General features: G+C 35.9%; 1 protein-coding gene across 1 annotated transcript in view; it reads right to left on the bottom strand.

Moving 5' to 3' along the window:
• The window catches only part of luzp2 (leucine zipper protein 2), a 107,559-nt gene that overhangs the window by 10,490 nt on the left and 70,118 nt on the right, over positions 1-26,951 (bottom strand). Inside the window, exons 3-9 of the mRNA XM_059564864.1 lie at positions 25,744-25,814; positions 15,930-16,011; positions 10,349-10,411; positions 6,856-6,918; positions 5,691-5,753; positions 2,247-2,321; positions 1,858-2,025 (exon numbers count right to left, since the gene is read on the bottom strand). Of these exons, the coding sequence (XP_059420847.1) occupies positions 1,858-2,025; positions 2,247-2,321; positions 5,691-5,753; positions 6,856-6,918; positions 10,349-10,411; positions 15,930-16,011; positions 25,744-25,814 (585 nt within the window). The remainder of the gene's footprint in view (positions 1-1,857; positions 2,026-2,246; positions 2,322-5,690; positions 5,754-6,855; positions 6,919-10,348; positions 10,412-15,929; positions 16,012-25,743; positions 25,815-26,951) is intronic.

Consider the following 26,951-nt stretch of genomic DNA (forward strand, 5'->3'; position numbering starts at 1 on the left):
TGATGAATAGGGGCTGTAATTAAATGTTGAATGGGACACTGTATGGAGGACCAAAAGTCTTCTGCTCATCCACTTAAATGAGTGCTAGAGAATTATTTGTACCCTAAGAGACAACCTTGGACGGATGTTTCACAATAACATTTAATCTTAAGGGAACACATCTTCATTTTGTTGTCAGGCTTGATGTTTCTGTCAGGTTTCCAATTAAAGTCTTGCTAAAAGGCTCATGGAGAGATATTTTAGAAAAATATTCTCAAATCAAAATAAATGTGACATATAATAATTGTTTTTCCCTTTCATGTCTTCATGAGTGTCTTAAGTTTATTCAATTTTTTTTTTTTTTTTTTTTTTTTAAATCTGCATATTTGGAGGGTGGGGTGGGGGTCTTCTGTGGAGACTTCTCGCTTATGGACAAAAGCATTGGAGCATAATCAAAAAGCACTGCTCTGTCCTCTGGGTAGTGCATGCAAGCATTAAGATTCTTAGCAACACTTGAGTCTAAGTGCTTCTGCGTCACAGTGGGGGAAGAAAATAGAGGCAGATTCTCCCACACTGCCTTCTAAATAAATCATTAATGGTTTGTGATCTCAGCAGTACTGTGTGCACTGAGAGATTCCTTTCTTAACAGGTTGGATGACAGCATGCCTTTTTTTGTGGATTATGGCATTTAAACCTTAGATTACAGTGTTTTCTCAAAGTAACAAACTCCTTTTCTTCACTTTACAATATTATGATGCATATGAGATAAAAAAAAAGGAATTTTGAAGGAATAGTAAATCCCGAAATGTAACTCCATGCACTATTTTAAGTGTTCTTTTGATAACTCCAACAGAAATGTTTGATAAACAGAAAGCAAAAGTCAGCATGAAATGAAAATTCATTATTGTGATTAATTGGTAATAATTGGTTAAATAATGTTCTTAGTCTTTCCTTCCAGGGACTAAATTCCCCACAGTGCAACTACAGGAGTTGATGCTAGATAGGCCTACTGCTTACAATAATAACCAGAAAAAAATGTGGTAACACTTTAGTTTAGAGACCAATTCTCAAAATTAACTAGTTGCTTATTTGCATGCATATTGGCTGTTTATTGGTACTTATAAAGCACATATTAATGTCTCATTCTGCATTACCATGTTCTAGATCCCTTAACCTTGCCTAATACCTAAACTTAACTACCCTACTGACTATTAATAAGCAGCAGTTAAGAGTTTATTGAGGCAAAAAGTCAAAGTTATCCATGACTAATAGCCTAATAGTTAGATAACAGTGAGAACTGGTCCCTAAATGAAATTGTGACCAAAAAGGTATGCATAATACAGCACTTTTAAATATAAACAATCCCGAAATACAACTGGGCTTTTGTTTTAAAGTGATTGATTTACTATTTACAGCTGCTCAATCAAAAACATGAAGGAGATATATGCACTCTTACAACAACAAATTAACATCTAAACACCAATAATTTATCAAAAGTAGAAAATACACAAATCACTTGGAATAAATGTGCACTGTTCTTTTTAGTGAATACCACCTTTCACATTGGTCTTTTTATCACATTAAGTTATCATATGGATTCAGAAGATTCTGAATATAGCAAGTTGTATACATACATTCATAGTACTTTTGTGCCATTTTATAAAGATGACAACTGCTGTGCCTATTCTAATTTTGTGCTCTAAAGAAAAAAAATATTGAATAACTTTTTGAACTATTCTTTTAATATTTGAAGGAAAGACTTTGTGAACAAAACAAAATAAAAAGACTATCTTGGTCATACTACAGTATGTATGATAGCCATTTAAAATCTATTTCTGTGGTTTTTCTGAGAATGGCTTTTCCTCAGTGTGCCAGTACCTTTACATGCGGCTGCTGAAAGGTGACTCTTGAATTGTTGGCCAGGGCAGAGTACCTCAACAGGTTGGTGGGTGTGGCTGGAAATCTGTGCAAACTTCCTGTCTGGCTTTGTAGGACAGACGAGAAGCAGATATGCACGGTGTCCTTCAGGGCTTTCAGTTGTGACTCCTGCAACAAATTAATAGAGACAACACATGAGAATAATGGGCGAATGTTTATCACACTGTCATCTTATCCTTGTGTCCTCAAAGCATTTATCTGTTCATTTGCTTCCCTGGCCTAATAAGATAATAGATTTCATTCTCAAAGTTTACATTTTAAAAGATAGCAAAAAGAGAAAAACAGTAAAGCTGAACTGGAATGTTGAAACTGATCGGCTCCTGACTCACCTTATCCAGCGCTGCCTTCTCCAGTTCATCTTTGGCTACTTTGAGTTTATTCTCCAAGTCCATCAGTTGCTGACCCTGCAAAGAAGAGGCATTGATCCTCTTATCATCTTACCAAACTGACATAAGCCTAAATTCAAACTATGTATATAAGTGGTTTCCAGTTTTCTAGAGATGCTTATGTTTAGCATTTTTTATTTTAATAGTTTTTTTTTATTCAATACATTTTAATTACAAATGATATTATCTGCACAATATATATATATATGCATAGTTTCAATGGATCATAATAATAACTGTGGGTTGACAGAATGATTAAGAATGATTTACAGAATGGTTTACAGAAAGTATTTTGAGATTCAATGGGAGAGGAATATGGCCCATGTAACATATTTACTTATTTGATTGGACCTAAAATAAAACATGTATTGGTTAATTTTTTTTTTTTTGGACCTAATGCTTCTCTGTTTTGAAAATCTTAAATTGGCTGTTTATTTCAAGGTTTAAATTATATTTGAATCCTGCATTTCAATGTGGTCACAGATGTTGTGGAAAATGAGCAAACTAACCAAAGAACCACAATTTCTTTTCTGCTAGACGTATCTTTAGACCTTTACAGATTTATTTATATATAATATATTTTGGGTAGCATGAACTCTAATGTGAAAGCTTGTATAATTGAGCGTGATGCTCTTCATTCAGCCAGAACTATATAATGACTTGCCCTCAGTATGTCATTAGTTTAGTTTCATAAATATTGCTACATGACTATGATGCTGTTTATGCAGTCAACAACAGACTCATTGAGATGTAAACAGGTGATGTAGATTGCCCATCTGGGATGATTAGCACACGTTATCTGGGATATGAAAAGTAGCACGCTTGGATATAAGAGAGAAATTCTATATTCATATTTTACACAGTTAACTTAAATGTTCACACAAATGTTTAAATATGAGTACACATCCAAAATCTAACATGAACAGGCCATGATTTAGCATTTTCACAAGTTTGAATGTTATGAAAAAAAAAGAAGAGTCATTTAGTTTGTGCTAAAAAGCCATTCATTTGTGAAAGGCTTTTTAGAACGAGGTTAAAATTTTAGAAACCACTAAAGCCTTTAGTTTTGAGCAAGAAACAAAATCAATTTAAGACACATCAGTCTAAAGAAAAATAGCTCTTAGTGTTTTTCTCAGTGACTCAGTGGTTAATACACAACAAAACACAAGTAGTTTAGAAGTGAAAATAAGGTTTATCTGGCTGGCTGGATAAGTAAAAATAAATGGCCAAATAAATCTTTAATATTTCATTTTGTGTTACATTATAAATGCACTTGTGACTCCAAATGAATATTCAGTGTTATATACTGGCTGACAAAAAGCATTGTGGGATATTTTGTAGTGTGGTTTGTTTTCAGTCACTATAATATTGCCACAGTCACAGTAAATTGTGCAAAATCCTAATTGCTAGTTAAGCAGATGCCAAAAAAATAAATAAAATTGTTTTCAAAGTATAATTAAAGGAAAGAACATTGCAATAATTCTGATTGTTTCATTTAACAAGCTACTTTGTCATTGTGGTCACAATTTAATCTTCAATCTATTTGTAATTTTTTTACAGACTTCTTTAAAGAACAAAAGAGTAGAGCCCCCATAGCGATGGATCACAAAAGCTGAATCTTAAACAAGAAATGCCTATATTGTCTCAGGAACCAAAGACAACTGATTGTAGATCAGGTGATAAAGGACAACTACTGTACAAAGCAAATGCTAATGCTTTATAAGTTTTGAATAAACAGCAGAGCTGCACAATATGTAACAGTCTATAAATAATTGGACATAAACGTGCATAATCAAGGGACTTAACTCCAATACAAAAAGACATGATTGTGATAAATGGCAGCACTTGGAATAAGAAAAAGAAAAATCCATTTAATTCTGGCTATATCTGGGGAAAATACCTTGGCAAAGCAATCTTGCTCATTGTCCATCTCTAGCTTTTTGTCGTGCTAGCCAAAGCCTCTGAATATTCTTCCTTTGCTTCCCATTACCGAACAATGCCTTTTCAAACCTGCTCATACTTAAATAGCAACTCTAGATATAAACTCAGAAAAGAACTTCTTTAATCATGAATGCAAAAGGAGGAAAGATAATCTTCCTACAGTACACCGATTTCAAACAGGGGAGGCAGAAATAGATCTACAGCCCAGATAAAAACACATTAGTGGAAGGTAAGCCCAGATTGGATATTGCTCTTTGAAAAAGTTTGCATCATAGAGCAGGCGCCTCAACTAACAAAACTAGGCATTCATATTCTTTCTTGAAAATAGACATGTGGTAGCCTTTCTTCCTGATTAAGAAACAATAATTTTAAAGTGAGGCACTTTGTGTGAAAACCCAGTGTTTGATGGTACCAAAGGGCAATGTGCTGGAAATATCAGCTGACATTTTCCCATCCAACACTGCAAATAAAGGAGGAAAGGTCAACCTGCATGGCAGGAAAGGTCACTGTTTTTACATGAATCTTCACTCTCATCTCACATGAAAAGGTCAAACCATTTAATTAGAATGCACATAGAATGCACTCCTAATTTTTATTATTTTCACCCAAAACACAGATTATTATGTATGATTTTTAGGATGGTGACATTCACATTGCTTTGTTTGTATTTTCAATAACATCTCAGTAGTCAGTGTGGTTAAAAGTGGTTAAAAGAACCCATTTTCCTTCATTGGTGTTTGGCTTTTAGACCATTTGTGAAAGTTCTAAAGGCTTGCATACTCCTAAAAGTTTGGAAACTAACTTCTAGCAGTTGAATGTGACATTCTTTCTCTTCTGGTTAAAATGTATACAATACCATTTCAAATACTTTTTTTTTTTTGAATACTTAATTCAGCAAGGACTGACAAAAGATGAAAAATGCTGTCATTTTGAACTTTCCATTCATCTAAGAATCCAGAAAAAAATATCCCAATTTCATAAAAATATTAAGCTTCACTTTTTTCAACACTGAAAATAATAAATGTTTCTTAAGCAACAAATCACCATATTATAAAGGATCATGTGACACTGGAGACTTGGCTATTGATAATTCAGCTTTGCCATTGCAGGAATAAATTGTATTTTTAAAATATATTAAAATAGAAAACAGTATTTTAAAAGGTAGTAATATGTCACGGTATTACACAATATTAAATATTCTCAGCACAATTAAACTAAAGCATCTGGTGTGTCCTGACTGACTGACATGGTAAACTGAATCAGAAATATCTTGTATATGGTTACAGTAACAAGACAACACACAGTAGTAAGCCAAAGAGGACCTTCTATGAGCTTCAGAATTGTGGTCAAACCGCTCAGGTAAAATCATCTTTTTAAGAGGCGCCAAGGCCCCTGTGCACCATGGAAGGGTACAGTAATGACACAAGCTTTTTGTTTGGTTCTTACCTTAAAAATTAAATCCTTTTTGCCATACCTCAGTTCTTTCAGCTGGGCTTGGATTTTTTTGGACTGCAAAATGAAGATAAGAGAGAATGTTTGTTAGCTTATTCAAATAGTAAAATTGGTTTTAGATTGTGTAGCAGGCTTTTTGTGGCCGCGCTGAAGTGTTCCTTTGTGAACGTTTGCTGGGCAAAGCTCAAATCCAAAAGAGAGACCTTCACTGAACAAGAAAATTTAAACTCTTCCCTTCAGTGGACTGCAGGGACCACTCCATGACGCAAACACATTAACACAACAACACCCAGGCATACACGCTTGCACAATTACACTCACTCCATGGTATGGTATTGTCTTGGCTTGCTGCCTGTGGATTGCTGCCACAGTTGTAAACATTTACAGACACACACATTCACAGACACATGCACACACATACATACACTCCTTTACTCTATACCCTCAGTGTCTTCAGTAATCTCTTAGTAACTGAATTGTACAGCACCTCCACAAAAATACAGTACGCTGGTTCAGGTCTTTTTTTTTTCTTCTTTTTAATACATTTGATTGTGGAAGAATGCAATAATTAGTTTTAAAAGTGACAGTATAGACAATTATAATGCTACAAAAGGCTTCATTCAAATAAATGCTGTTCTTTCGAACTTCCTATTTATCAAAGAATCTTTTATATTTATATTTTATCAACATTGATAATAATACTTCTTGAGCACCAAATCAGCATATTAGTAAGATTTCTGAAAGATCATATGACACTGAAGACTGGAGTAATGACAATTCAGCTTTACCATCTATATAAAAAAAATAATTAAAAAGATAATAATTATTTTAAACTGTAATAATATTTCATAATATTACTGTTTTTACTGTATTGATAAAATAAATGCAGCCTTGGTAAGCATAAGAGATTATTTTAAGATTATATTAATTTTAAGTGTGAGAGAAAACCTTTTGTAAATAATCATTAAACATAATTTTGTAATAAATTAATCCTTAAATAATATAATTATATATTTATACAATCTCTAATCAAAATCAAGCAAAAAAAATCTGAGGGTGGCATGTGAATATGCATAACGCTTCTGCGAGGAGCAATATTATTTTTGGTTTGAATAGAAATGCTGCAGTATTTTCAACAGTGTTTGAGTGCACAACATACCTCCTCTGCATGTATGTCACAGAGCTTGTTCCCAGACAGAAGTTTGTTCTTCAGGCTTTTATTCTGCAAGACAGGAAAAGGCAATAAATAGAGAAATACTGTACAGACTGCTTTGTAACATCAAGCATGAAACAAGCCCCGACGTCTTGTTTTATCTAGGTAAATACACTCAATTTAATGGTAGCCCTGTCCTTGCAGACAAAGCAATGCTTCAACTGTTTCCATAGAGCCCATTTTGACAGTTCCCTCACAAGCTTATTGAAGCTCAAGGTGACCCAAGAGTATATGCCCCATTTCTGTAATAACGTGCAGTGGACGTCTTTATGGAAATAGATGATGCTAGATTAAGAATCAATACAGAGATGATGGTGGTCCTGAGTTTAATCTAGTGCTTTTCTCCACCTCCTCTTTTTGTCTTTCTTTCTGTTTGTGTCCTTTTGCTTTTATTTTTTCTCTCATTATCTCTCTCTCTGCCTCAATTTCTCACTTCCTTTGTCTCTGTGTTGCTCTCAGATGCAAATATATACGCTTTTAGTGGCAATGTCACCCAGTTTCAGACCCACCAGGATTTCGAAGGACTTTTTGATGATAATTGGGCCCCAAAAAAATGACTAAATTTTCAGAGGCTTTTCTCTAAAATTGCGATGCTACTTGTTTTTGTTTTTGGTTTCGGTGTTGTTTTGCAGTTTAAACCCAGCAACAATCCTGCAATTAGTGTTAGTGACAATAGAAGTACAATTACCTGTAATTATTTTAGTGCATAATAACAGAATATGCAGTATGCATTCAAATGTTAAGATAACAATGATGCAACAGTATTTTTGTATTCAGCATAAACAAAACCAGATTGTGTCCACAGAGTAATAATTTTAACAAAACCTTTTTAGTCATTAACACAAATGGACAATTAGGTTCTTAGAGTTCTGGTAATAAGTTTCTTGAGAGACAAAATTAACACAAGCAATATGTTTCAACGCATGTCATCCATCACCAGCAAAAATTTCTTTAGTAACTGCGACCTCATGTTAAATACCATTCAAAAGTCTGGGATCAGTAAGCTTTTTCATTCAATTTATCGATCGATTTATTGATTGCCTTCTTTTTTTTTTTTTTTTTTTTTTTTTGCAAAGGACCTATTAAATTTTCATGTTAAAAAAATCTAATGTTAAAACATCAAAAGTGACCATTGCATTGTTCTAAAAGATTTGCATTTTAAATATTGTTTTTTAACTTTCTATTTCTGAAAGGAAAATAGTCCCAAAAAATAATTCCAAAAAATATCAAGCACAGCAACTGTTTTCAACATTGATAATAATACGAAAATGTTCTTGATCACCGAATCAGCATATTAAAAATGAGTTCTGAAGTATCATGTGACACTGAAGTACCTTCTCAAAGTTCAGCTTTACCATCACAGGAATAAATCACATTTTAACATATATTTAAATTGAAATAATACAGTATTTTACAATATTACTGTTTTTTTTTTCATGTTACATAAACACACATATACCAACTTACTGATGTAAATCTAATGAAGTCAGTAAATAAGAAATGTCTCGTATTTATGTGTGATATTTATGTGAAGATCAAGGGCACATTTCAAATAGCATGGGCCCAGCAGGAATGGGACACTTTTTATAGGGTCATTCCAAATGAACATGAGTAACTGCAGAAGACACAAATAGACAATATTGGATGCTGAAGATTTATTTGTCTCAACAGTCTTAACCGCTAACATGAATTTTGGTGCTGTGCTGTAAAGGGTTTTTCCCCCATACTGTTTAAAAATTAAGAGGCAGTGACGTTGTATAGAGTGCACACATACGAAACATAATGAGACGCCCTTCAGAGTGTTGATTAGCTAACATTGCACTTATCCCCCTCAAATTTCTATTTAAAATAAATAAATATTTGAGAAAATGGGAGCAAATGACACACTACCACAAATAAAATGGGGTCTGAATTTACTTCATGTGATCACAAAATTCTAATATTTCAATGCATTTCTCTAACTGAGAGCAGTTTTCATTGAATTGCACTAAATTACAGCATTCATTCATGTGGGGAATAAAAACATTGAGGATTTTCACTTACTTCCACCAAGTGACGTTTGACAGAAAATTTCAAAACAACTAAAAATGGCAAAGCCATTATCTCAGCAGAACACTTGCTTTTCATACCATATGTTCGTTGCTTCTGTCATTAAATTAACGCTGAAAGTTCAACAGGCTCTTTTCTACTTTTATTGCAATTACTGCTGTGTAACGAGTCACAGGGACCCTCACCAACAAATTGACTTGGAAATATATAATAGCTGGTGGAACACAGAGGTGTTACATTAAAGTGACAGTGAGAGAAAGAGAAAGCATAAGAATGGAGAAAGGAAGGAAGGGATGTTCTGAGAGCAAGTGAAAGAGTGTTTGAGGTAATGAAGCAGAATAGCATTGCAATACGATTCAATGAGGTGCAATTGGCTGAGTGTCAAATCCACACACTTGCATTTCTACCCCTCTCTGAAGAAGAATGAGTACCCAAGTCTATAAGAAAAATGGCAGCTGTCATTAAAAGTGACATGTGGCTGCCCTGCTAAAGACTGCAATGACACAAGGATCCACCCAAGCAGATAGGGCACAGTGCAGTCAAGACACTTCAAACAACAGCCTTGAGAATATTCAGATTTAAACACTATAGCCTTAAAGGGACGGTTCACCTAAAAATCTGAATTCTGTCATCATTTATTCAGCCTCATGTTGTTTCAAACCTGTATGAAATTCTGTATTCTGTAGAACATAAAAGAAGGTATTTTGAAAAAATAAAATAAAATAATAATAAAAACTGTTTTTAGTCCTTACAATAAAAGCCAATGGCATCCAGAGTTGTCATCCAGGTTTAGATCGACATGAGGGTGAGAAAATTATGACCAAATTTCCATTTTTAGTTGAACTAAATCATTTTAAATATTGCTTTGTCTTTTCATACCCTATTTAGTGAAACTATGACGCTAAATCGAGATATAAGCAAAATTCACTATTGGGTTAAGTGATATAACCTGACAAATTAAATAGTTATTATGCCCTCATCATCTACGACTTCAGTTGTACCAAGGGACAGTTTCCATTTTATGTTCAATTAAAAGTCATTCCACTGTAGACGTTACCTTGCACAACACTGCAAACTACAGGAGTTAGAACATAACTCTCTACTGAGAAAAAAAATCATGCCATTTTTAGATTTTTTACATTAATTTATGACCCACCATAGGAAAAAGAAACTGCTGTGGCTGGTGATTGTTCTCTTTGATGAATGAAAGCATTTAATGTTGTTTAATTTTATTTTATTTTAATCTCACATAAATGCTTCTATTAAAAATTAAGAAAGTATATTTCTTTGATGTTCTGAGGAATTATTTATATCCAGAATTAATACATTAATAATACTTCCTAATTTTTTTTTATAATAAATAAATAAATAAATAAAAATAAAACCGTACCTCTTGCTGAAGGTCTTTGATGATTTTGGTCTTCTTTTCCATCTCCATCTTTAAGAACTTTATCTGCATGGAAGGGAGAGGGGAGGGAAAGTTTGCATATTAAAGCCCCAGCAGCATTTTGTACAGAAAAAGCATCATAAGTTGTGGATGATGATCTGATTTAAGTAAAAACTATGTTTGCCGTTAAATTTACATTACCATTCAAAAAGGGTTGGCAAAATTGTAATGTTTTTGAAGTCTACAAACAAAAAACAGTAATATTTATGAATTTTTTTTTTTTTTACAAAGTGTTTTCTATCTAAATAATTATTATATATTTTTTTCTGTTTGAACATATTCTACCCTTTATGCCATTTATTATTTGTGTGGAAAATGTGATACTTTTTATAGGATTCTTTGATTTGACAAGATCAAAAGAACGAAAGAATCAATTTAATGTACCCTTGCTGAATAAAAGTATTATATTTATACTTAAATAAATAAATACAAATTAAAAAATAAATAAAAACTTACCGACCCCAAACTTTTACACAGTAATTTACAGTATGTAAAAAAATAAATAGTAAAAATTGCACAGTTATCTTTGTGATTTAATTTATTTGATTATTCAGAGCGGTATATAAATTTTATTTATTTTAATTTATTACTTGTTTGCAGGCTTGATTTGGGGATTTACAGATTGAAATAATAAATAAAGAATGAAATTAAGTTAGATCATATCGCACTGTAAATTTGCTGTGTATAACTGCAATGTAAATTCATGAAAACCTCAATCATGTTTACCCCTGGTGAACTGAACTCAAATGAAAAGAGAACCTTTTAAAAATATTTCAACAGAAGCCTATATGGAATACAAATGTGAAAGCGAAGGTTTCCCAAAACAATCCAGAGCATGGTAAAAACAACCAAAGAAGAATCAGAAGTGTTTACAGCCCTGAGGGTGAACCACAACTCCAGTCAAATAGAACGTTCCACTATTGCTCCTTATTCCTTATTCACCCAGCTCAGCCCTGAATGTCAAACTACCTCAACTTTTATTCTCTCTCTCCTGCCTTCAGCCATGGCAGGCACTGTGGAAAAATAACAACACATCTAAATACTGAGGTCGAGCAGCTGTACGCAGTTCCATACAATACGGCAGCAGCATACCTGCGTGTGTATTCATTCTGATTAGCACTGAATTTAATTCAGTCCACAAGCTCACGTATTGATATACTGCAATCCATGCATAGATATTAGTTGCAATCTTGTTTTTTTGGATTACAATAGAACAATATCTTATTCCTCATTTCCCATTTTCATGCAGCTTTGTTTGTGAACTATATGGAATCTGAGTATTAAAGGAATGTCTTGACTAAACATGTTTTGATTTGTCAAATCACATTCAGGTTCATGATTAATTTCATTTGAGTTTCTAAATGAATCTTAAAAGATGGGTTCACCCAAAAATGAAAATGCTGTCATAATTTATTCAGTATCATGCCTTTCCAAACCTATGACTTTCTTTCTTCTGTGGAATACAAAAGAAGGTATTTTGAAGAATATTGCTTACCAAACAGTTTTAGTTACCAATGACGTCCAATGTATTGACAAAAATATATTATTTTATATTCTCTTTCATAGGTTTATTCAATGAGCTCCTTTCATTCAAAGGCTCCTTCTTTGAGCTCAATACAGGTTTCTTTCACTGAGAGTGGTTCACGTCCTCAGGGCTCTGAACCTCGCAGCGGACTTCCTATTAAAGCAGAAACTCGGGTCGGAGGAATGGATGGTGAAGGTGGAGGTAGATCGCAGGAATTGACCAATGTCCCCTTTGGTTCTCCCAATGTCACCCGACACCTCGGAGAATAGATACTTTTGCTCACTCGTGGTCAGATCTGAGGCTGTACGCATTTCCTCTGATCAAGCTGATTCCGGCAGTCTTGTGCAGAATGAGGGAGTGCAGAGTCCACCTCCTGTTGATAGCCCCATCTCAGATGTGGTTCTCTGAGCTAGTTCGTCTTCTAGAGCATACCCCATGGGAGATTCCAAACGGAAATACCTGCTGTCTAAACTCCAGGGCAGGATCTGACATCCTCTGCCCGAGATTTTTAGGCTTTGGGTGTGGCTGATCAAGGGCAATCAGTTGAGATTTCTGGTCTTCCTGTGAATGTTCAGGAAACCATTGATAATGCTAGGGATCATTCTACTAGGAGGCTTTATCCTTTAAAGTGGAAGGTTTGTGAGTCATTGTGTTCAGCTCATACATTTATGCATGGGGTTAGGTGTTTGAGACCAGCACAACCTGGAACTTCTCTAATGTCCTGGAGGTCTTATTGGAATTGTTTTTTGAGTCACCTCCTGAACAGATTCTGACCCTTAAGGTGAGGCTCCGGTTGGCGTTGGCTTCTATCAAATGTTTAGGTGATTTGCAGACTCTCTCTGTTAGCGAGTCATGCATGTAGTTTGCTCTGGGCCTTGTTAAGGTACTCCTACAGCCCAGCTGGTTATGTCCCAAAGGTCCACGTCATTTCGCTCTAAGGTGGTCATGCTTCATCCTTTCTATCCTCCTCCTTCTGCTTCTGTTGAGGATGAGAGGCTTCACCTGCTTTGTTTGCCCTGTTCAAGCTTTAAAGCTGTATGTTGACCAATCTAGCCAATGGCGCAAGTCCTCCCAATTGTTAGTGTGTTTTGGTGCTGGCCGCAGTGGGCTCGCCACATCAAAACATAAGATTTCTCATTGGGTAAGTGATGCTATCTTACTTGCGTATAAGATGCGAGGTCTCTCTTCACCACTAAGTACTGGAGCTCATTCTACCAGGAATGTTACTTCCTCTCAAGCTCTTTTCAGAGGAGTTCTCCTGGACGATATTTGTGTGCTGCCAGGATGGTCCTCTGCTCACAATTTTATCAGGTTTTATATTTTGGATTTAGATGCAGCTCCTGGATCCTAGATTATCTCTGTTTGAACCAGCCATTTGACCTGGACTATTTGTCATCAGTGTTTGGAATAATGGCGTTTAAAAGAACGACGTTAGGTAACGACGTTATTTTTTCAGTAACGGGGTAATCTAACTAATTACTTTTCCCATCGTTACAACGCTGTTAACGTTACTGAACGTTAAATGCGGTGCGTTACTATGCATTGATTTAATATGCAATCCGAACGCACCCCTGGCTCACACAGCGAGTGAGCAGGTGGGTTAATAACGAGATAAGCGATTATGATTGGCTAAGGCAGAGTCATGTGTTTCATGGTAGCCAATCAGAGCCAGTGTTTTTACACATACGCGCCAGCGGCGCCAAACACACACAGTCACACACACGCAACAGCTACACAGAGATTCGCAGCAGCAGCAGAAATAGCGAGTCAGGATCAATCCGATGAAAAGTTGGCGTTTTCAAAGTGGAGATATAAGCACTACTTCACATTCATTGTAGTCAAAGGCAAGAACGTGCAAGTAATGTGTACATGTAATGTGTGACACACGCATCTACAAAGCTAGTGGCCAAAAACACTTTTCTTACAGAGAGTGCAGGATAAAACTCTTGCTGTCTGTTGACGTGCAATAAATCTCGAAAGTTATGTACGAACACCTGTCTGTTCTACTTATTTCAACTTGTGAAAACTGCTAAAAAAAAACAAAATCTTTGACATATAGCAACTTTTTTTTTTTTTTTTCAGTAACGCAAATAGTTACTTTCCCTGGTAACGAGTTACTTTTATTATAGAGTAATTCAGTTACTAACTCAGTTACTTTTTGGAACAAGTAGTGAGTAACTATAACTAATTACTTTTTTAAAGTAACGTTCCCAACAGTGTTTGTCATTGGGCCAGATATGGCAGTGCTTAGCTTGGCGAGTGCTACGCAGGGTTGAGTAAACATTTGAAAGAGAATGTCTCGGGTTACTCGCATAACCCATGTTCTCTGAATAGAGAATGAGATTAAGTTCACTGCCAAGCTCCTCGTGCTGCAGACAGGACTTCTTTGGCAGGAAATCTGAGGAGCGGATGGCGTGGTTGTTAATATTAGAGTGGGTGATGTATTGATATTAAGGTGGCGCCTGCGCCATAAGTCAATGAATTGGTGGATTCCATTATGGCTTCAGACAATCAGCATTCCCATTGTGTCTCATCTATGCAGCATCTCATTCCCTATTCAAAGAACATCGTTTCAATGTTTTTGTCCACATAAAGGAAATCAGGGGGTGCCAAAACATCACTGGAACAATCATTGTATGGAACAAAAAACACTAAGAGATTTTTTTAAATATCTTTTTTGTTTTACGTGTTTTGCAGAAGAAAGTCAATGGCATGAAGCCTCATGAAAATGAAACATAAAAAATATATGATGGAAGATTTTTCGTTTTAAAGAAGAAATTTTCCTTTAAGAAGATAAAACTCTCTTTAGAGCATGAGTAACGAATATGCAGTTTTAAAAAGCTGATATGGATCTTACCAAAATAGTCTCAGGAAAATCCTAACAGCTCAACATAATAGCTAGATAATATAAAGGTTGTCATAAAAATACACTTACAGTCAAACAAAAGATCACTGGGCCGTTTCAGCAGCAATGTAAAATGTTAACATTCCCCAGACTGACCGGCAACATTCTTGCGGCTTGTGAATATATCTGGGGTTGTGAATCGGCTTTGCTATCTGGAATTGGTGTCAATTGGTGGTTAACTGTTCATAGAATGGAAAGAATGGCCAGAGCTGGTGAAATGCTAATTCTCAGTGATTCATTCTCATTCCGAACACGAGCCACTGTGCCTCTATTCCCCGCAGTACTGCACGCAGCCACACACACAGATGAAACAAGAAAAGTTGCATGCAGATAAGTGTGTATCTTCTCCAGAGTTAGAAAGGTGCTTCCTACAGTTTTCCATAATTACTGTAAGATAACACTTCCAGACCTAAAGGTATATGCTTAAAATAGAAGAGACTTTCTCTGGCCATTCCATGTCATCGCACTGACTTTAATGAGGATTCCAATGTTTTTCTGGGAATGACTTTAGACAGGGGTACGTAAAGAGGATGATGTGGTGACACAGCATAATGAATTAAACATTCAAAATGGATAAGTCATTAAATTTGACCAAACATGTTTTAATGCAGCAATTAATAATAAATAAATAAATAAACTTTTTTTGTTGTTGTTTTATTTCTATTTAATATATCTATTTAATCTCTATTCCTATATATTGGTCTAGTCAAGAACCCAGACCTTTTAATTTCTCATACAATAAATCCTCTAACATTCATGGAAACTTTCCATCACACAAAAAGATTCTTTAGATTTTCTAAAAGCTCCTTTTGAGAACAGTTAGCCTGAAAAGTTCTTTGGGGAAGCTAAAATGGTTCTTCTGTGGCACCACTGTGAAACCCCCCTGTTGAACCTTTACTTTTGAGAGTGTGACTGAAGAGTCACCCATGGACAAATAAAATAAATGATTCTGTGAGTAAACAAGTAAGTGGCAAAATGCTTTAGGCCATCATCATTAGTATTTTGAGACAGTTTCCAAAGGCTGAGTTTATGTGGGTAGTAGTTTGACTGGACTGTATTTATACAGTTTAACGCATCAGTGTAAAGGGTCTCACTGTGGCCTGGTGTTTCTCTGCACGTTCAGCTGCATCATCCAGTTGTTTCTGCAGAGCTGCCTGGAGTGACTTCATCTCATGCCTGTGAATGAGACCCATAGAGAGAGAGAAAAGAGGAAGAGAGAGACAAATGGAAAACAGTGAATAAGAATGCATAGGGGAATAGTGATCACAATGGCCACTCCACGGGCTTACTTTTATCTTATATGTCTTACACACACATTCTAAATCACATTTAATGTCATTTCTGAACATGAGCACAACAGAAATACATAAACTAAAATGGATTACAAATCACTGAACAATATCTATAAATAAAGGCCAATGACAAATATGTTAATTAATACACATCATATTATGCAGGGTTTGTCCATGCACTGTATACTCGCTATTTGTTTTTCTTTAAAATGAGTAATGATTGAAGACTAAAATCTAACCAGCTGCACTGTGATGTTCAAAACTAAAATTTGCACTTATAAACTGTTGCTCTTTTGTTAGTTTTGACTGCTTTTATCATCCTTATTTGTAAGTCGCTTTGGATAAAAGTGTCTGCTAAATGACTAAATGTAAATGTAAAATTCACTACTTATCTACGTTGTATCCCATTAGAACTGTTTAGACAGTTTACTATAATCTTGGAGTTGTTGCTAACTAAATGCTCAGAAGGAAAAGAAGCATGCAAAAAGTGTATTCGGTCTTTCAAACATACTTGAAAGAAACAAACTTATTAAACTAATAACTGGAGATAAGCAAGGATGAGGGGGCAAGCTTGTTATTAACTAACTTTTTGTCCCTATGGTGAAACTCACCAAACTTTGCATGCATGCAGGGTCTGTTGCTAATTGCATTCTCTGTAATTTTAGGATGGATGGGATGTATTGTTGCCTAGCAACTAGTGGACAAATTTGCAATATTCATATCATCAGCCCCACTACAATGTTTGAGCTCAAAACTTAATATTTCAAATGAGAGTCACTCTCATTAAAGGAAACAAATCTGCCTCAAGGACCACCAAGTTCCACAATTAAGATATATTTTTTTCCATTATTTGACATTTCAGGCAAAACCAGAGGCTAAAAACTCCTTGAGAACTGCTCATCCAATTGATCACATTTTGACATGTCATCTTTGGAAATGTCTTTCATATGTTTACAAAATTTAAACAGATTGGCGTTGATGGATCTAGAAATCAAAATATAAGATTGTCAGTGAACCTCCATCTTCACAAAAGGCCACTGAGGGTGCAAAGCAGCCACAGGGCTGTACTCATAAGGACCGTTTGAATCATGAAATTACAAAAAGTTCACCCTAAACAAATTTCACAGACACATGAAGGTAAGATAACTGCAAGCCTGCATAAAGTGCACCATTTGGGTCAAGGCCCTTTCTCTTTCACCTTCTTTATGATGTCTTTTTATGCCAGCTGGATTCTATTAATTGCTGCTTGCAGCCTCATTTTAAAGGTTATTTTTTAGTTTAATGGGACATAATAGCCATACTTATTATTGCTTGTTAAATGACTTTAATAGCAGTATGTGAATTATAAAATACATATTCTGATATAAAGTTGACCACAAAAACCTTGACCACAAAACCAGTCTTAAGTGTCAATTTTTCAAAATTGAGATTTATACATGTACTGTACATTAAACATTATACATTTATACATCTGAAAGCTGAATAAATAAGCTTTCCATTGATGTTTGGTTTGTTAGGATCAGACAATATTTGGCCAAGATACAACTATTTGAATATCTAGAATCTGTGGATGCAAAAAAAAAAAAAAAAATCTAAATACTGAGAAAAACACCTTTAAACTTCTCCAAATGAAGAGATTAGCAATGCATATTACTAATCAAAAATTAAGTTTTGATATATTTATGGTATGAAATTGACAAAATATCTTCATGGACCATGTTCTTTACTTAAAATCCTATAGATTTTTGGCATAAAAGAAAAAAACAATAATTTTGACCCATACAATGTTTTTTTGGCTATTGCTAAAAACATACCCCAGCGACTTAATACTGGTTTCGTGGTCCAGGGTCACAAATTATTTTGGTTCTTGCATGTTTCACAGCACACATCAAAGTGAAATGTCCAGTGAGTGACACTAAAACTGTGTTTGGTTTTACCAAAACTTTGAGAGCTGTGACTTGTGTTTCAAAGGACTCGTACACAAGTTCTCTACATCGCAAGTTCTGTGCTCTTCCAGGTGAGTTATATCGAGCAATTTTACAGAATCCAAAAAGCCATACATATGGAGCTGGTCATGTCATGCAAATGTCAAAATATCTTAATTTAAAAATCATGCACTATGGTAAAAGTGTTCTGAGGTCATAAGAAGTATCATGCTAGGAACGGTTGTAAAATATGTCTTTATTTGTGAAGAACTTGACCCTGTATTTACAATTTGTGCGAAAAGGAATATCGTCATTTTACTGTTCATTTCAGCTGAGCAGTGCAGTTATTTGTATGTATAGGCACGATTTTGAACTTATTCATTCAAAATTGTAAAATGTTGTTTATTTGCAAGCTTATATTAGACTTTGAATCCCAGATTTTCAATGTGGTCTCAGATTTTTGGACCTCACTTTATTTATGCTGCACTAAGCCTCAGAGAAACATAACCGTGTGCAAACTCGCAGATGAAATACAGCATCCATTGTCATTCTTCTGACTTGTGTAATCACAAATGTCCATGGGATGGTCTGCCTATTTCTTTTTCTACCAGGTGTTTATATTGTCATTTTAATCAAGAGATGAAGGTCAGAAACTTCAGCACATCTGCCCTGAATTTCAATATCTGTCTGCTGTTGATTGGGGTTAAAAATAGAAGCCATTACGCACACCTGACTCTGGGGGAAATTGAATTTTGTCACTAACTCTCCACAGTCAACATGGTTGAACCTTGATGCATCCAGTCTGTTGCCATGATGCCACCACAAGTGTTCTGGAGTGCTCTGTAGTTTTCTATCACTGAAAACCCATGACAATTTAATCTGATTTAACCGAGATGGTCATAAAAGCTGTGTTAAAGAACACTGTTGCTCTTGAAACTGGGAAATAACAGTCACCTTAGATGTATATGACAAATGGCAGAGCATATGTTTACAGGCGTACGCATGTAAACAGTTGCTAACAGTCTCTAATAACTGATGTTGGTGTGTGAGAATGAGTAATTCATTAAAGAGTCTCTCAGAGCACTGTTTCCTTCACAGTTCATTTTATCTAAAGTTGACTGAAACACCACATGAGCTGAGATACTTGTCACCAAACTTAAAAAAAAGCATTATATTAGAGTTGAAAGTTGACTGGTGTAACATTTATAATGTAACAAAAGATTTCTATTTCAAATAAATACTGTGCTTTTGAACTTTCAGTGCATCAAAGAGTGCTGAAAAACAAATACCACAGTTTCCAAGAAAATATTAAGCATACTGTTTATTACATTGCATCAGATTTGAATGCGTTTTGCAACGTTGAACATTATAACCAATCCCACACGTTTCTGTTGAGCTTTTGAATGCAATATCTAATCAGAGGCATTTTGATTCGTCACTATCAACAGAACTCTGGAGTTGTTCAGAGCGTACTATTATTGACTGAATTCTGAATCTGCACTCGCAAATTCTCTTATCAGCATAAACAGAAAACTGCAGAAAAGAGATTTACTGTGCAATGTAGACAGCTTCAGTGATTATAACAAGAGTTTTTGAAAAGTGCGTTACCCACATCGGACTGAAGTCATGGACCACTTCAGTATTCTTTGATCGATTTCTTTATGTAGCCTAATCTATTCCCAATTTGAATAACCATTTTGTTTTTCATGCTAATAAAATAACCAATGTGAAGTCTTGATTGTCTAATCTCTAAAAAGTAATAAATAAATGAATCATGTTTTCCCCCTTTCTATTAGGCCTAATCGACATTAATGATCATTATTACAATATCAAGAGCAATAATCAGCAATAATGATTTATTTTCATGATATTGCAGCTTTACCTTTTATTATTATTATTATTATTATTATTATTATTTATAGGCTATTTACATTATGCAACTTTTGTGTACATGAGCAGCATAAATCTAAATGCCATATCAGATGCAGCTACTGCTACACCTCTGCAGTGTAATGATGGCTTTTGTTGATTTTGGGGAAAAAAATGAGATTGGTAACAGTCTATAGTATTATGACTGATTGAAGTAATTGGTTTATAAAACAAAAAAGGAAAGAAAAGAAAAGAGATACATGTAATAGTATAGTTATAAGATTTCCTGTAAGTAAAAAAATAAAATAAATTAAGGCAAATATTGCCCCTTTATTGAAAAGTTAATTATGATGCTTATCATACAGTATATTAAATACACACACACACACACACACATATATATACATATATATATATATATATATATATATATATATATATATATATATATATATATATACAGTGTTGGGACGGTTACTTTGGAAATGTAATCAGAATCAGAATCAGAATGAGCTTTATTGCCAGGTATGTTTACACATACGAGGAATTTGTTTTCGTGACAGAAGCTCCGCAGTACAACAGAATGACAGCGACAGAACATAAAACACATAATAAAAGAATATAAAAATACAAAAAATACAAATAAGTAGATAAGAAATGACAATATACAAATTGACAATTGTAGGCAAGTATATTCCAAAAATGCAGTTATGTATGTACATGTATATTATGTGCAAAAATTAAGTGTATACTAAGTATGTGTGTTAGATAAATTAAGTGTATGTGTATATAAATATAAAGTGTAGTGTGTTCAGTAGTGAACACAGTGTGTATCAGCTGTTCATAAGATGGATTGCCTGAGGGAAGAAACTGTTCCTGTGTCTGGTCGTTCTGGTGCTCAGTGCTTTGTAGCGTCGACCAGATGGCAACAGTTCAAAGAGGGAGTGTGCTGGATGTGAGGGGTCCAGAGTGATTTTAACAGCCCTTTTGCTCACTCTGGATAAGTACAGTTCTTGAATAGATGGGAGAGTTGAACCGATGATTCGCTCAGCAGTCCGGACTACCCTCTGTAGTCTTCTGAGGTCAGATTTAGAAGCTGAGCTGAACCAGACAGTTACTGAAGTGCAGAGGGTGGATTCGATGATGGTGGAGTAGAACTGTTTCAGCAGATCCTGTGGCAGGTTAAACTTCCTCAGCTGGCGAAGGAAGTACAACCTCTGCTGGGCCTTTTTCACAATGGAGTCAATGTGAATGTCCCACTTCAGATCCTGAGAGATAGTGGTGTCCAGGAACCTGAATGACTCCACTGCAGTCACAGTGCTGTTCATGATGGTGAGTGGGGGGAGTGCAGGGGGGTTTCTCCCGAAGTCCACAGTCATCTCCACTGTTTTGAGCGTGTTAAGCTCCAGGTTGTTGAGAGTGCACCAGACAGCCAGCTCTTTAACCTCCTGCCTGTAAGCAGACTCGTCACTGTCCTGAATGAGGCCGATGAGTATGGTGTCGTCTGCAAACATCAGGAGCTTGACAGAGGGGTCCTTAGATGTGCAATCATTAGTGTACAGGGAGAAGAGCAGTGGGGAGAGAACGCAGCCCTGGGGAGCTCCGGTGCTGATTGTACAGGTGCTGGATGTGTATTTTCCCATCCTCACTAGCTGCTGCCTGTCTGTCAGGAAGCTGTTGATCCACTGACAGACGGAGGTGGGCACGGAGAGCTGAGTTAGCTTGGGCAGGAGGAGGTTTGGCATGATCGTGTTAAAAGCCGAGCTGAAGTCCACAAACAGGATCCTCACATAGGTTCCCGGTCTGTCTAGGTGTTGCAGAACATAATGCAGTCCAATGTTTACTGCATCGTCCACAGACCTGTTTGCTCTGTAGGCAAACTGAAGAGGATCCAGCAAGGGTCCAGTGATGTCCTTCAGGTGGGCCAGCACCAGTTTTTCAAATGACTTCATGACTACGGATGTTAAAGCCACAGGCCTGTAGTCATTTAGTCCTGTAATTTTGGGTTTCTTTGGCATGGGGATGATGGTGGAGCGTTTGAAGCATGAAGGGACTTCGGACAGCTCCAGCGATCTGTTGAAGATCTTTGTGAAGATGGGGGCCAGCTGGTCAGCACAGGATTTCAGACAGGCTGGTGTAACACAATCTGGGCCTGGTGCTTTTTTCCTTTTCTGCTTCCGGAAGACCTGGCGCACCGCATCCTCGCTGATCTGTATTGCAGGTGTGGGGGAGAGGGGGGATGCAGGAGGTGTGAATGGTGAGAGTGCTTGATTGGAGAGGTGTTCAGGATGGGTTGCAGGAGCTGTTAATGGTGTGAACGGTTGTGTGGAGAGGTGTTCAGGGCAGGTGATGGGTGTTCTTTCAAACCTGCAGTAAAACTCGTTCAGATCGTCTGCCAGTCGTTGATTCTCCACAGTGCTGGGGGGTGGTGTCTTGTAATTGGTGATCTTCTTTAGACTTTTCCACACTGATGCTGAGTCGTTCGAAGTGAACTGAGTCCTTATTTCTTCAGAATAATTCCTCTTTGCCACTCTTATCTCCTTTTCCAGTGTGTATTTAGCCTGTTTATACAAGACATTGTCCCCCTTCCTGTAAGCATCTTCTTTGGCCTGACGGAGCTGTCTGAGTTTTGCAGTGAACCACGGTTTGTCATTGTTGTAATTTAGTTTAGTCTTGGTAGGAATACACATATCCTCACAGAAACTGATATATGATGTTACGGTCTCTGTGAGTTCATCCAGATCGGTGGAAGCAGCTTCAAAAGCACTCCAATCAGTGAGGTCACTACTAATAGGTTACATATTACAAGTTACCCTGTTTAAAATGTAATAGTAGTGTAACTTTTTCAATTACTTTATTAAAGTAATGTAACTAATTACTTTTGAGTACTTTTTGATTACTTTTCTAAATTTGTGGAAATTAAAGAATAATAAATAAAAGCATATACATCAACTTAAATACAGTTATCTAATAAGCATGTGACGTATTCTGTGTAATTAACTCCTGAAACATTGGTGTATTTTTTAAACTGCTGTCTCTCTATATGATGATAGTTTTCTCAAAATAAGTAAAATGCACATTAAGTGACACAAAGCAGTTCTAGAAATTATGTTTATGTGCTCGTGTACTCCTATATTGAGGCGGCAGAGGTTGAAAACACTGCGAGCTTCAGTAGGCCTATGTGTAGTAAATAAAACCATGTCTTTGCCATTAATTTACAGGAGGGGCGGACTGGGAAAAATTCAGACTGGAAAATTCAAACTCATACAAACAAATTCATGGACAAAACTATTTTTTGTATGGACCTGACATAAAAAAGGTTTAAATCTTTAATTTGGGGACATGCAAAATAATTAAAAGTTCTCTCCTGAACTGTACCTTCACTTCCATTTTTCTCTTCAGTCTCTTTATTTTGCCCTGTTATCCATCTCTCTCATGACTTTAATACTCAAGATTGAACAAAACTATACTTTACAATACAATACTCTACAATACCACAATATCTTTATAGAAAAATCCTAATACTGTACACGAGTCATGTTTTTCCCTTACAAAAAAATTACCATGCTTTTATTAGCCTATATAAAAGTAAAATAACCTTGTTTTTTTGCAAATGGATTTGTATTTATTTTTAAATAAATACATTTGTAAAATAATTTAACATTTTTGGTTATCACAGTTAAACAATAGTAACCATTTTCTCTGGATTTATAGTTAAATATTAAAATGTTAATTTTCGTAAGGCTTGTGTTGTTGTCTGTCGTAGCTCCCCCTAAACCTATAAAAAAAAAATGGAATTTTTTTTCAGCTAAATTACTACTGTAACATTACAACAGATAATAATGATGTCCTTTATATAGTATTTTGAGTAATGACTGATGAGCAACGTGCTGCTGCTTGATTAAATAAATAAAAAAACAAAGACAAAAAAGCATCTTTACAGATGAAACCCTGAACAGGAGTTCTGCTTCTCTGCTCCAGCAGTCCACTCTATTCTCTCTCTCTCTCTCTCTCTCTCTCTCTCTCTCTCTCTTTCTCTCTCGCATTGATTACTCTGAGTCTGATCTAAACCGTTTGGCGGAGTCGCGGAGAGCGCGCGAGTCATGACTAACAATTCGAAAGTGAAAGAAAGTGAAAGTGAAAGTGAAGTGACATTCAGCCAAGTATGGTGACCCATACTCAGAATTTGTGCTCTGCATTTAACCCATCCGAAATGCACACACACAGAGCAGTGAACACACACACACACTGTGAGCACACACGCGGAGCAGTGGGCAGCCATTTATGCTGCGGCGCCCGGGGAGAACTGTACATGCACTCCCCCCACCCACAATTCCTGCCGGCCCCGGACTCGAACTCACAACCTTTCAACTGGGAGTCCGACTCTCTAACCATTAGGCCACGACTTCCCAAATTCATGACTTATTAGAGATTTAATTATCAAATGGCGGATTCGCAAATGATCGCTTTAGTACATTCGGCAGGCAATTATACAATTTTTTAAATAGTGGGGCAAAATCGGCTGCCAGGCCACTGGGAATTGTCCCGTTTCTCCCGGTGTCCAGTCCGCGCCTGATTTCCACAGACACGCAGAACGTGCAGGAGTCATATATTGCATTTTTGGGGCTTAATATTCACAGACACTAGTCGATGTCATGTTTTGATTCAAGTGTACTGACCTACTTTTGATTTAGTCATCCAAAATGTGGCATATTCCGTTCGCGTTAGGCATTCCGTTTTTATGACTGGATTCTACGAACCAGAATGTATTTCCGCATCCCGGAAATTATTAGAGCGGTATGTCTCAGAATAGTCAGTGAAATTTGGGAAAGAAATCAGTTAAATCTGTATATGGATGTGTGTAAATATTCAAATGTAATCCCCTTTGTAATCGTAAAAAAATTCATAAGTAACTGTAATTTATTTACTCATTTTTTCTTAGTAACTGTAACTAATTACAGTTACAATAATTTTGTAATTAAATTACGTAACGCTGTTACATGTAACTAGTTACTCCCCAACACTGTATATATATATATATATATATATATATATATATATATATATATATATATATATATGCAAAAGTTTTAGGCCACTTTCAGGTGACTTTCAGGTAACTTTGCAGGCAGGTTTCTTGAAGTGTCTTGGAGACATTTCCACAGTTCTTCTGGATTGAGTCTGTCTCAGTTTGTCTCGCCACAAGGATGTGCTGTTTTATTTAAAATCAAAGCTAAATACATGTAGAAAAGGCGCATCATTGTGGTGCGGAGGACACAGAAGAAGCATACGCAACACTGGGATATGGAGTGACACAAAATAAAGAATAATTTAATAAAGTCATTATTTAGTTTTCTTTGCTTACAAAAAATGTTCCCTTCGCTTGATATAACACAGATTGCATGTCTGATGGCAGATGGAGTATTCTGACGATGACTTTTCATAACTTTTATGGACCTTGACACTGTTATTTACTTGGCATTCTATGGGACAGTCTCTAGCCTACAGGTTTTCATCTTCAATGTCTTAAATTGTGTTCCAAAGATGAACGGAGCTTTTACGGGTTTGGAACAACATGGGGGCAAGTGATTAATGACAAAATTTTCATTTTGGGGTGGAGTAACCCTTTAATATGCCTGCTTCAGTTTGCTGGTGATACTTCTAAATTTCAATCTTACTAAGAATTGCAGCTTTATAAGTAAGTAATTTGATTTATGGCTCAGATCAATGGCTGAGTTAATGACACAGTGGGAGATGCTTCGGGAGGACCTGCAGAGAGAGAGAGCAACAAATTGTCCAGTGGATAAGAAAAAGTGCTTTACCTTTGCTTGTGACTGAGCTCCAGGATCCTCTGAACATCCTTCTTGGGCACAGCATCATCATTCTTAAGAGACTGTAGGGAAACAGAATAGATGTGATTCATGCTTTATAATATTGTATATTTGCGTGTGAGTGTTTGAGCTGTTTATTTTTGGATTTGACATGGCAGATGAAGCTGATACTCTCAGATCTGTTCATCTGTAAAAATATGAACAGGGTTGGGCAAAGATACATAAAAATGTATTTTGAAATAAAATATCAAACACCTTAATTTGAAGTTTATCAAAATAAACAAAAAATACAGCAGCCACACCAAGTATCAAAATAAAGAACTGTATTTTTGTATTTTAAAATGCTACAAAACTCTAATACAAGGGAGCATGAAATTTATTCATAAAACCTTCCATCAATTGGCCTATTTGATCTATTCCTTCACCATTACACTGACTCAGTTAATTAAGTAAACAATGTTTGATAGCAATAGCTTTTCTCTGCCCGAATCATGCAATAAATCTGACTTTAAAACCAATCCTTAATGTAACTGGAAGCAGTGAGGACTGGTGTTATATGCTCAGATTTTCCGGTTCTAGTCAGAATTCTGCCAGCAGCGTTCTGGATGAGCTGCAGCTGTCTAATGGTCTTGTTGGGAAGATCGATGAGAAAACCATTACAGTAGTCTATGGCGTTATTTTTGTGCCACAGTCCTGAGTGAGTAATTGTACGTTTTGAGCACAGAGAACTATATTTTGCATTTTGAACAGAAATTAACAATCACAAAAAAAAATTCACTTGAGCAAAGAAAAAACGATTCCGTGCTAAATAAATGTATTTGCTTGTTTGCTATTATCCATATTAACCTGCAGTAATAACTCTCACGCAGTTTACTCAGGTGCTCTCTCACAAACTTATTATATGCGCTCCTGTCAAGTCCCTCTCTCTCTCTCTCTCAACCTCTTAATACTGTGCGAGCTCAACTCTTGACACACGCTCGCTCAACTTACAACAGCGTTACCAGTGTGCCACAAAATCAACCAATCGGAAAATTAAAGGTCAATTGTGATTGGCTGTTGGTCTCCAATCAAATCGCTAGTAGAACCAAAGCCCTATCATTTCCAATTTAGAATTCAATAACGAGAAATGGAAAAAATTCGTTTTTTCATTTTTCCGTTTAGTTTAACAAACGGAAAATGAGTTTTTGGCTATATCTCAT

Source organism: Carassius carassius, chromosome 13 (assembly GCF_963082965.1).
Source record: "Carassius carassius chromosome 13, fCarCar2.1, whole genome shotgun sequence".
In the NCBI taxonomy this organism is placed as follows: domain Eukaryota; kingdom Metazoa; phylum Chordata; class Actinopteri; order Cypriniformes; family Cyprinidae; genus Carassius; species Carassius carassius.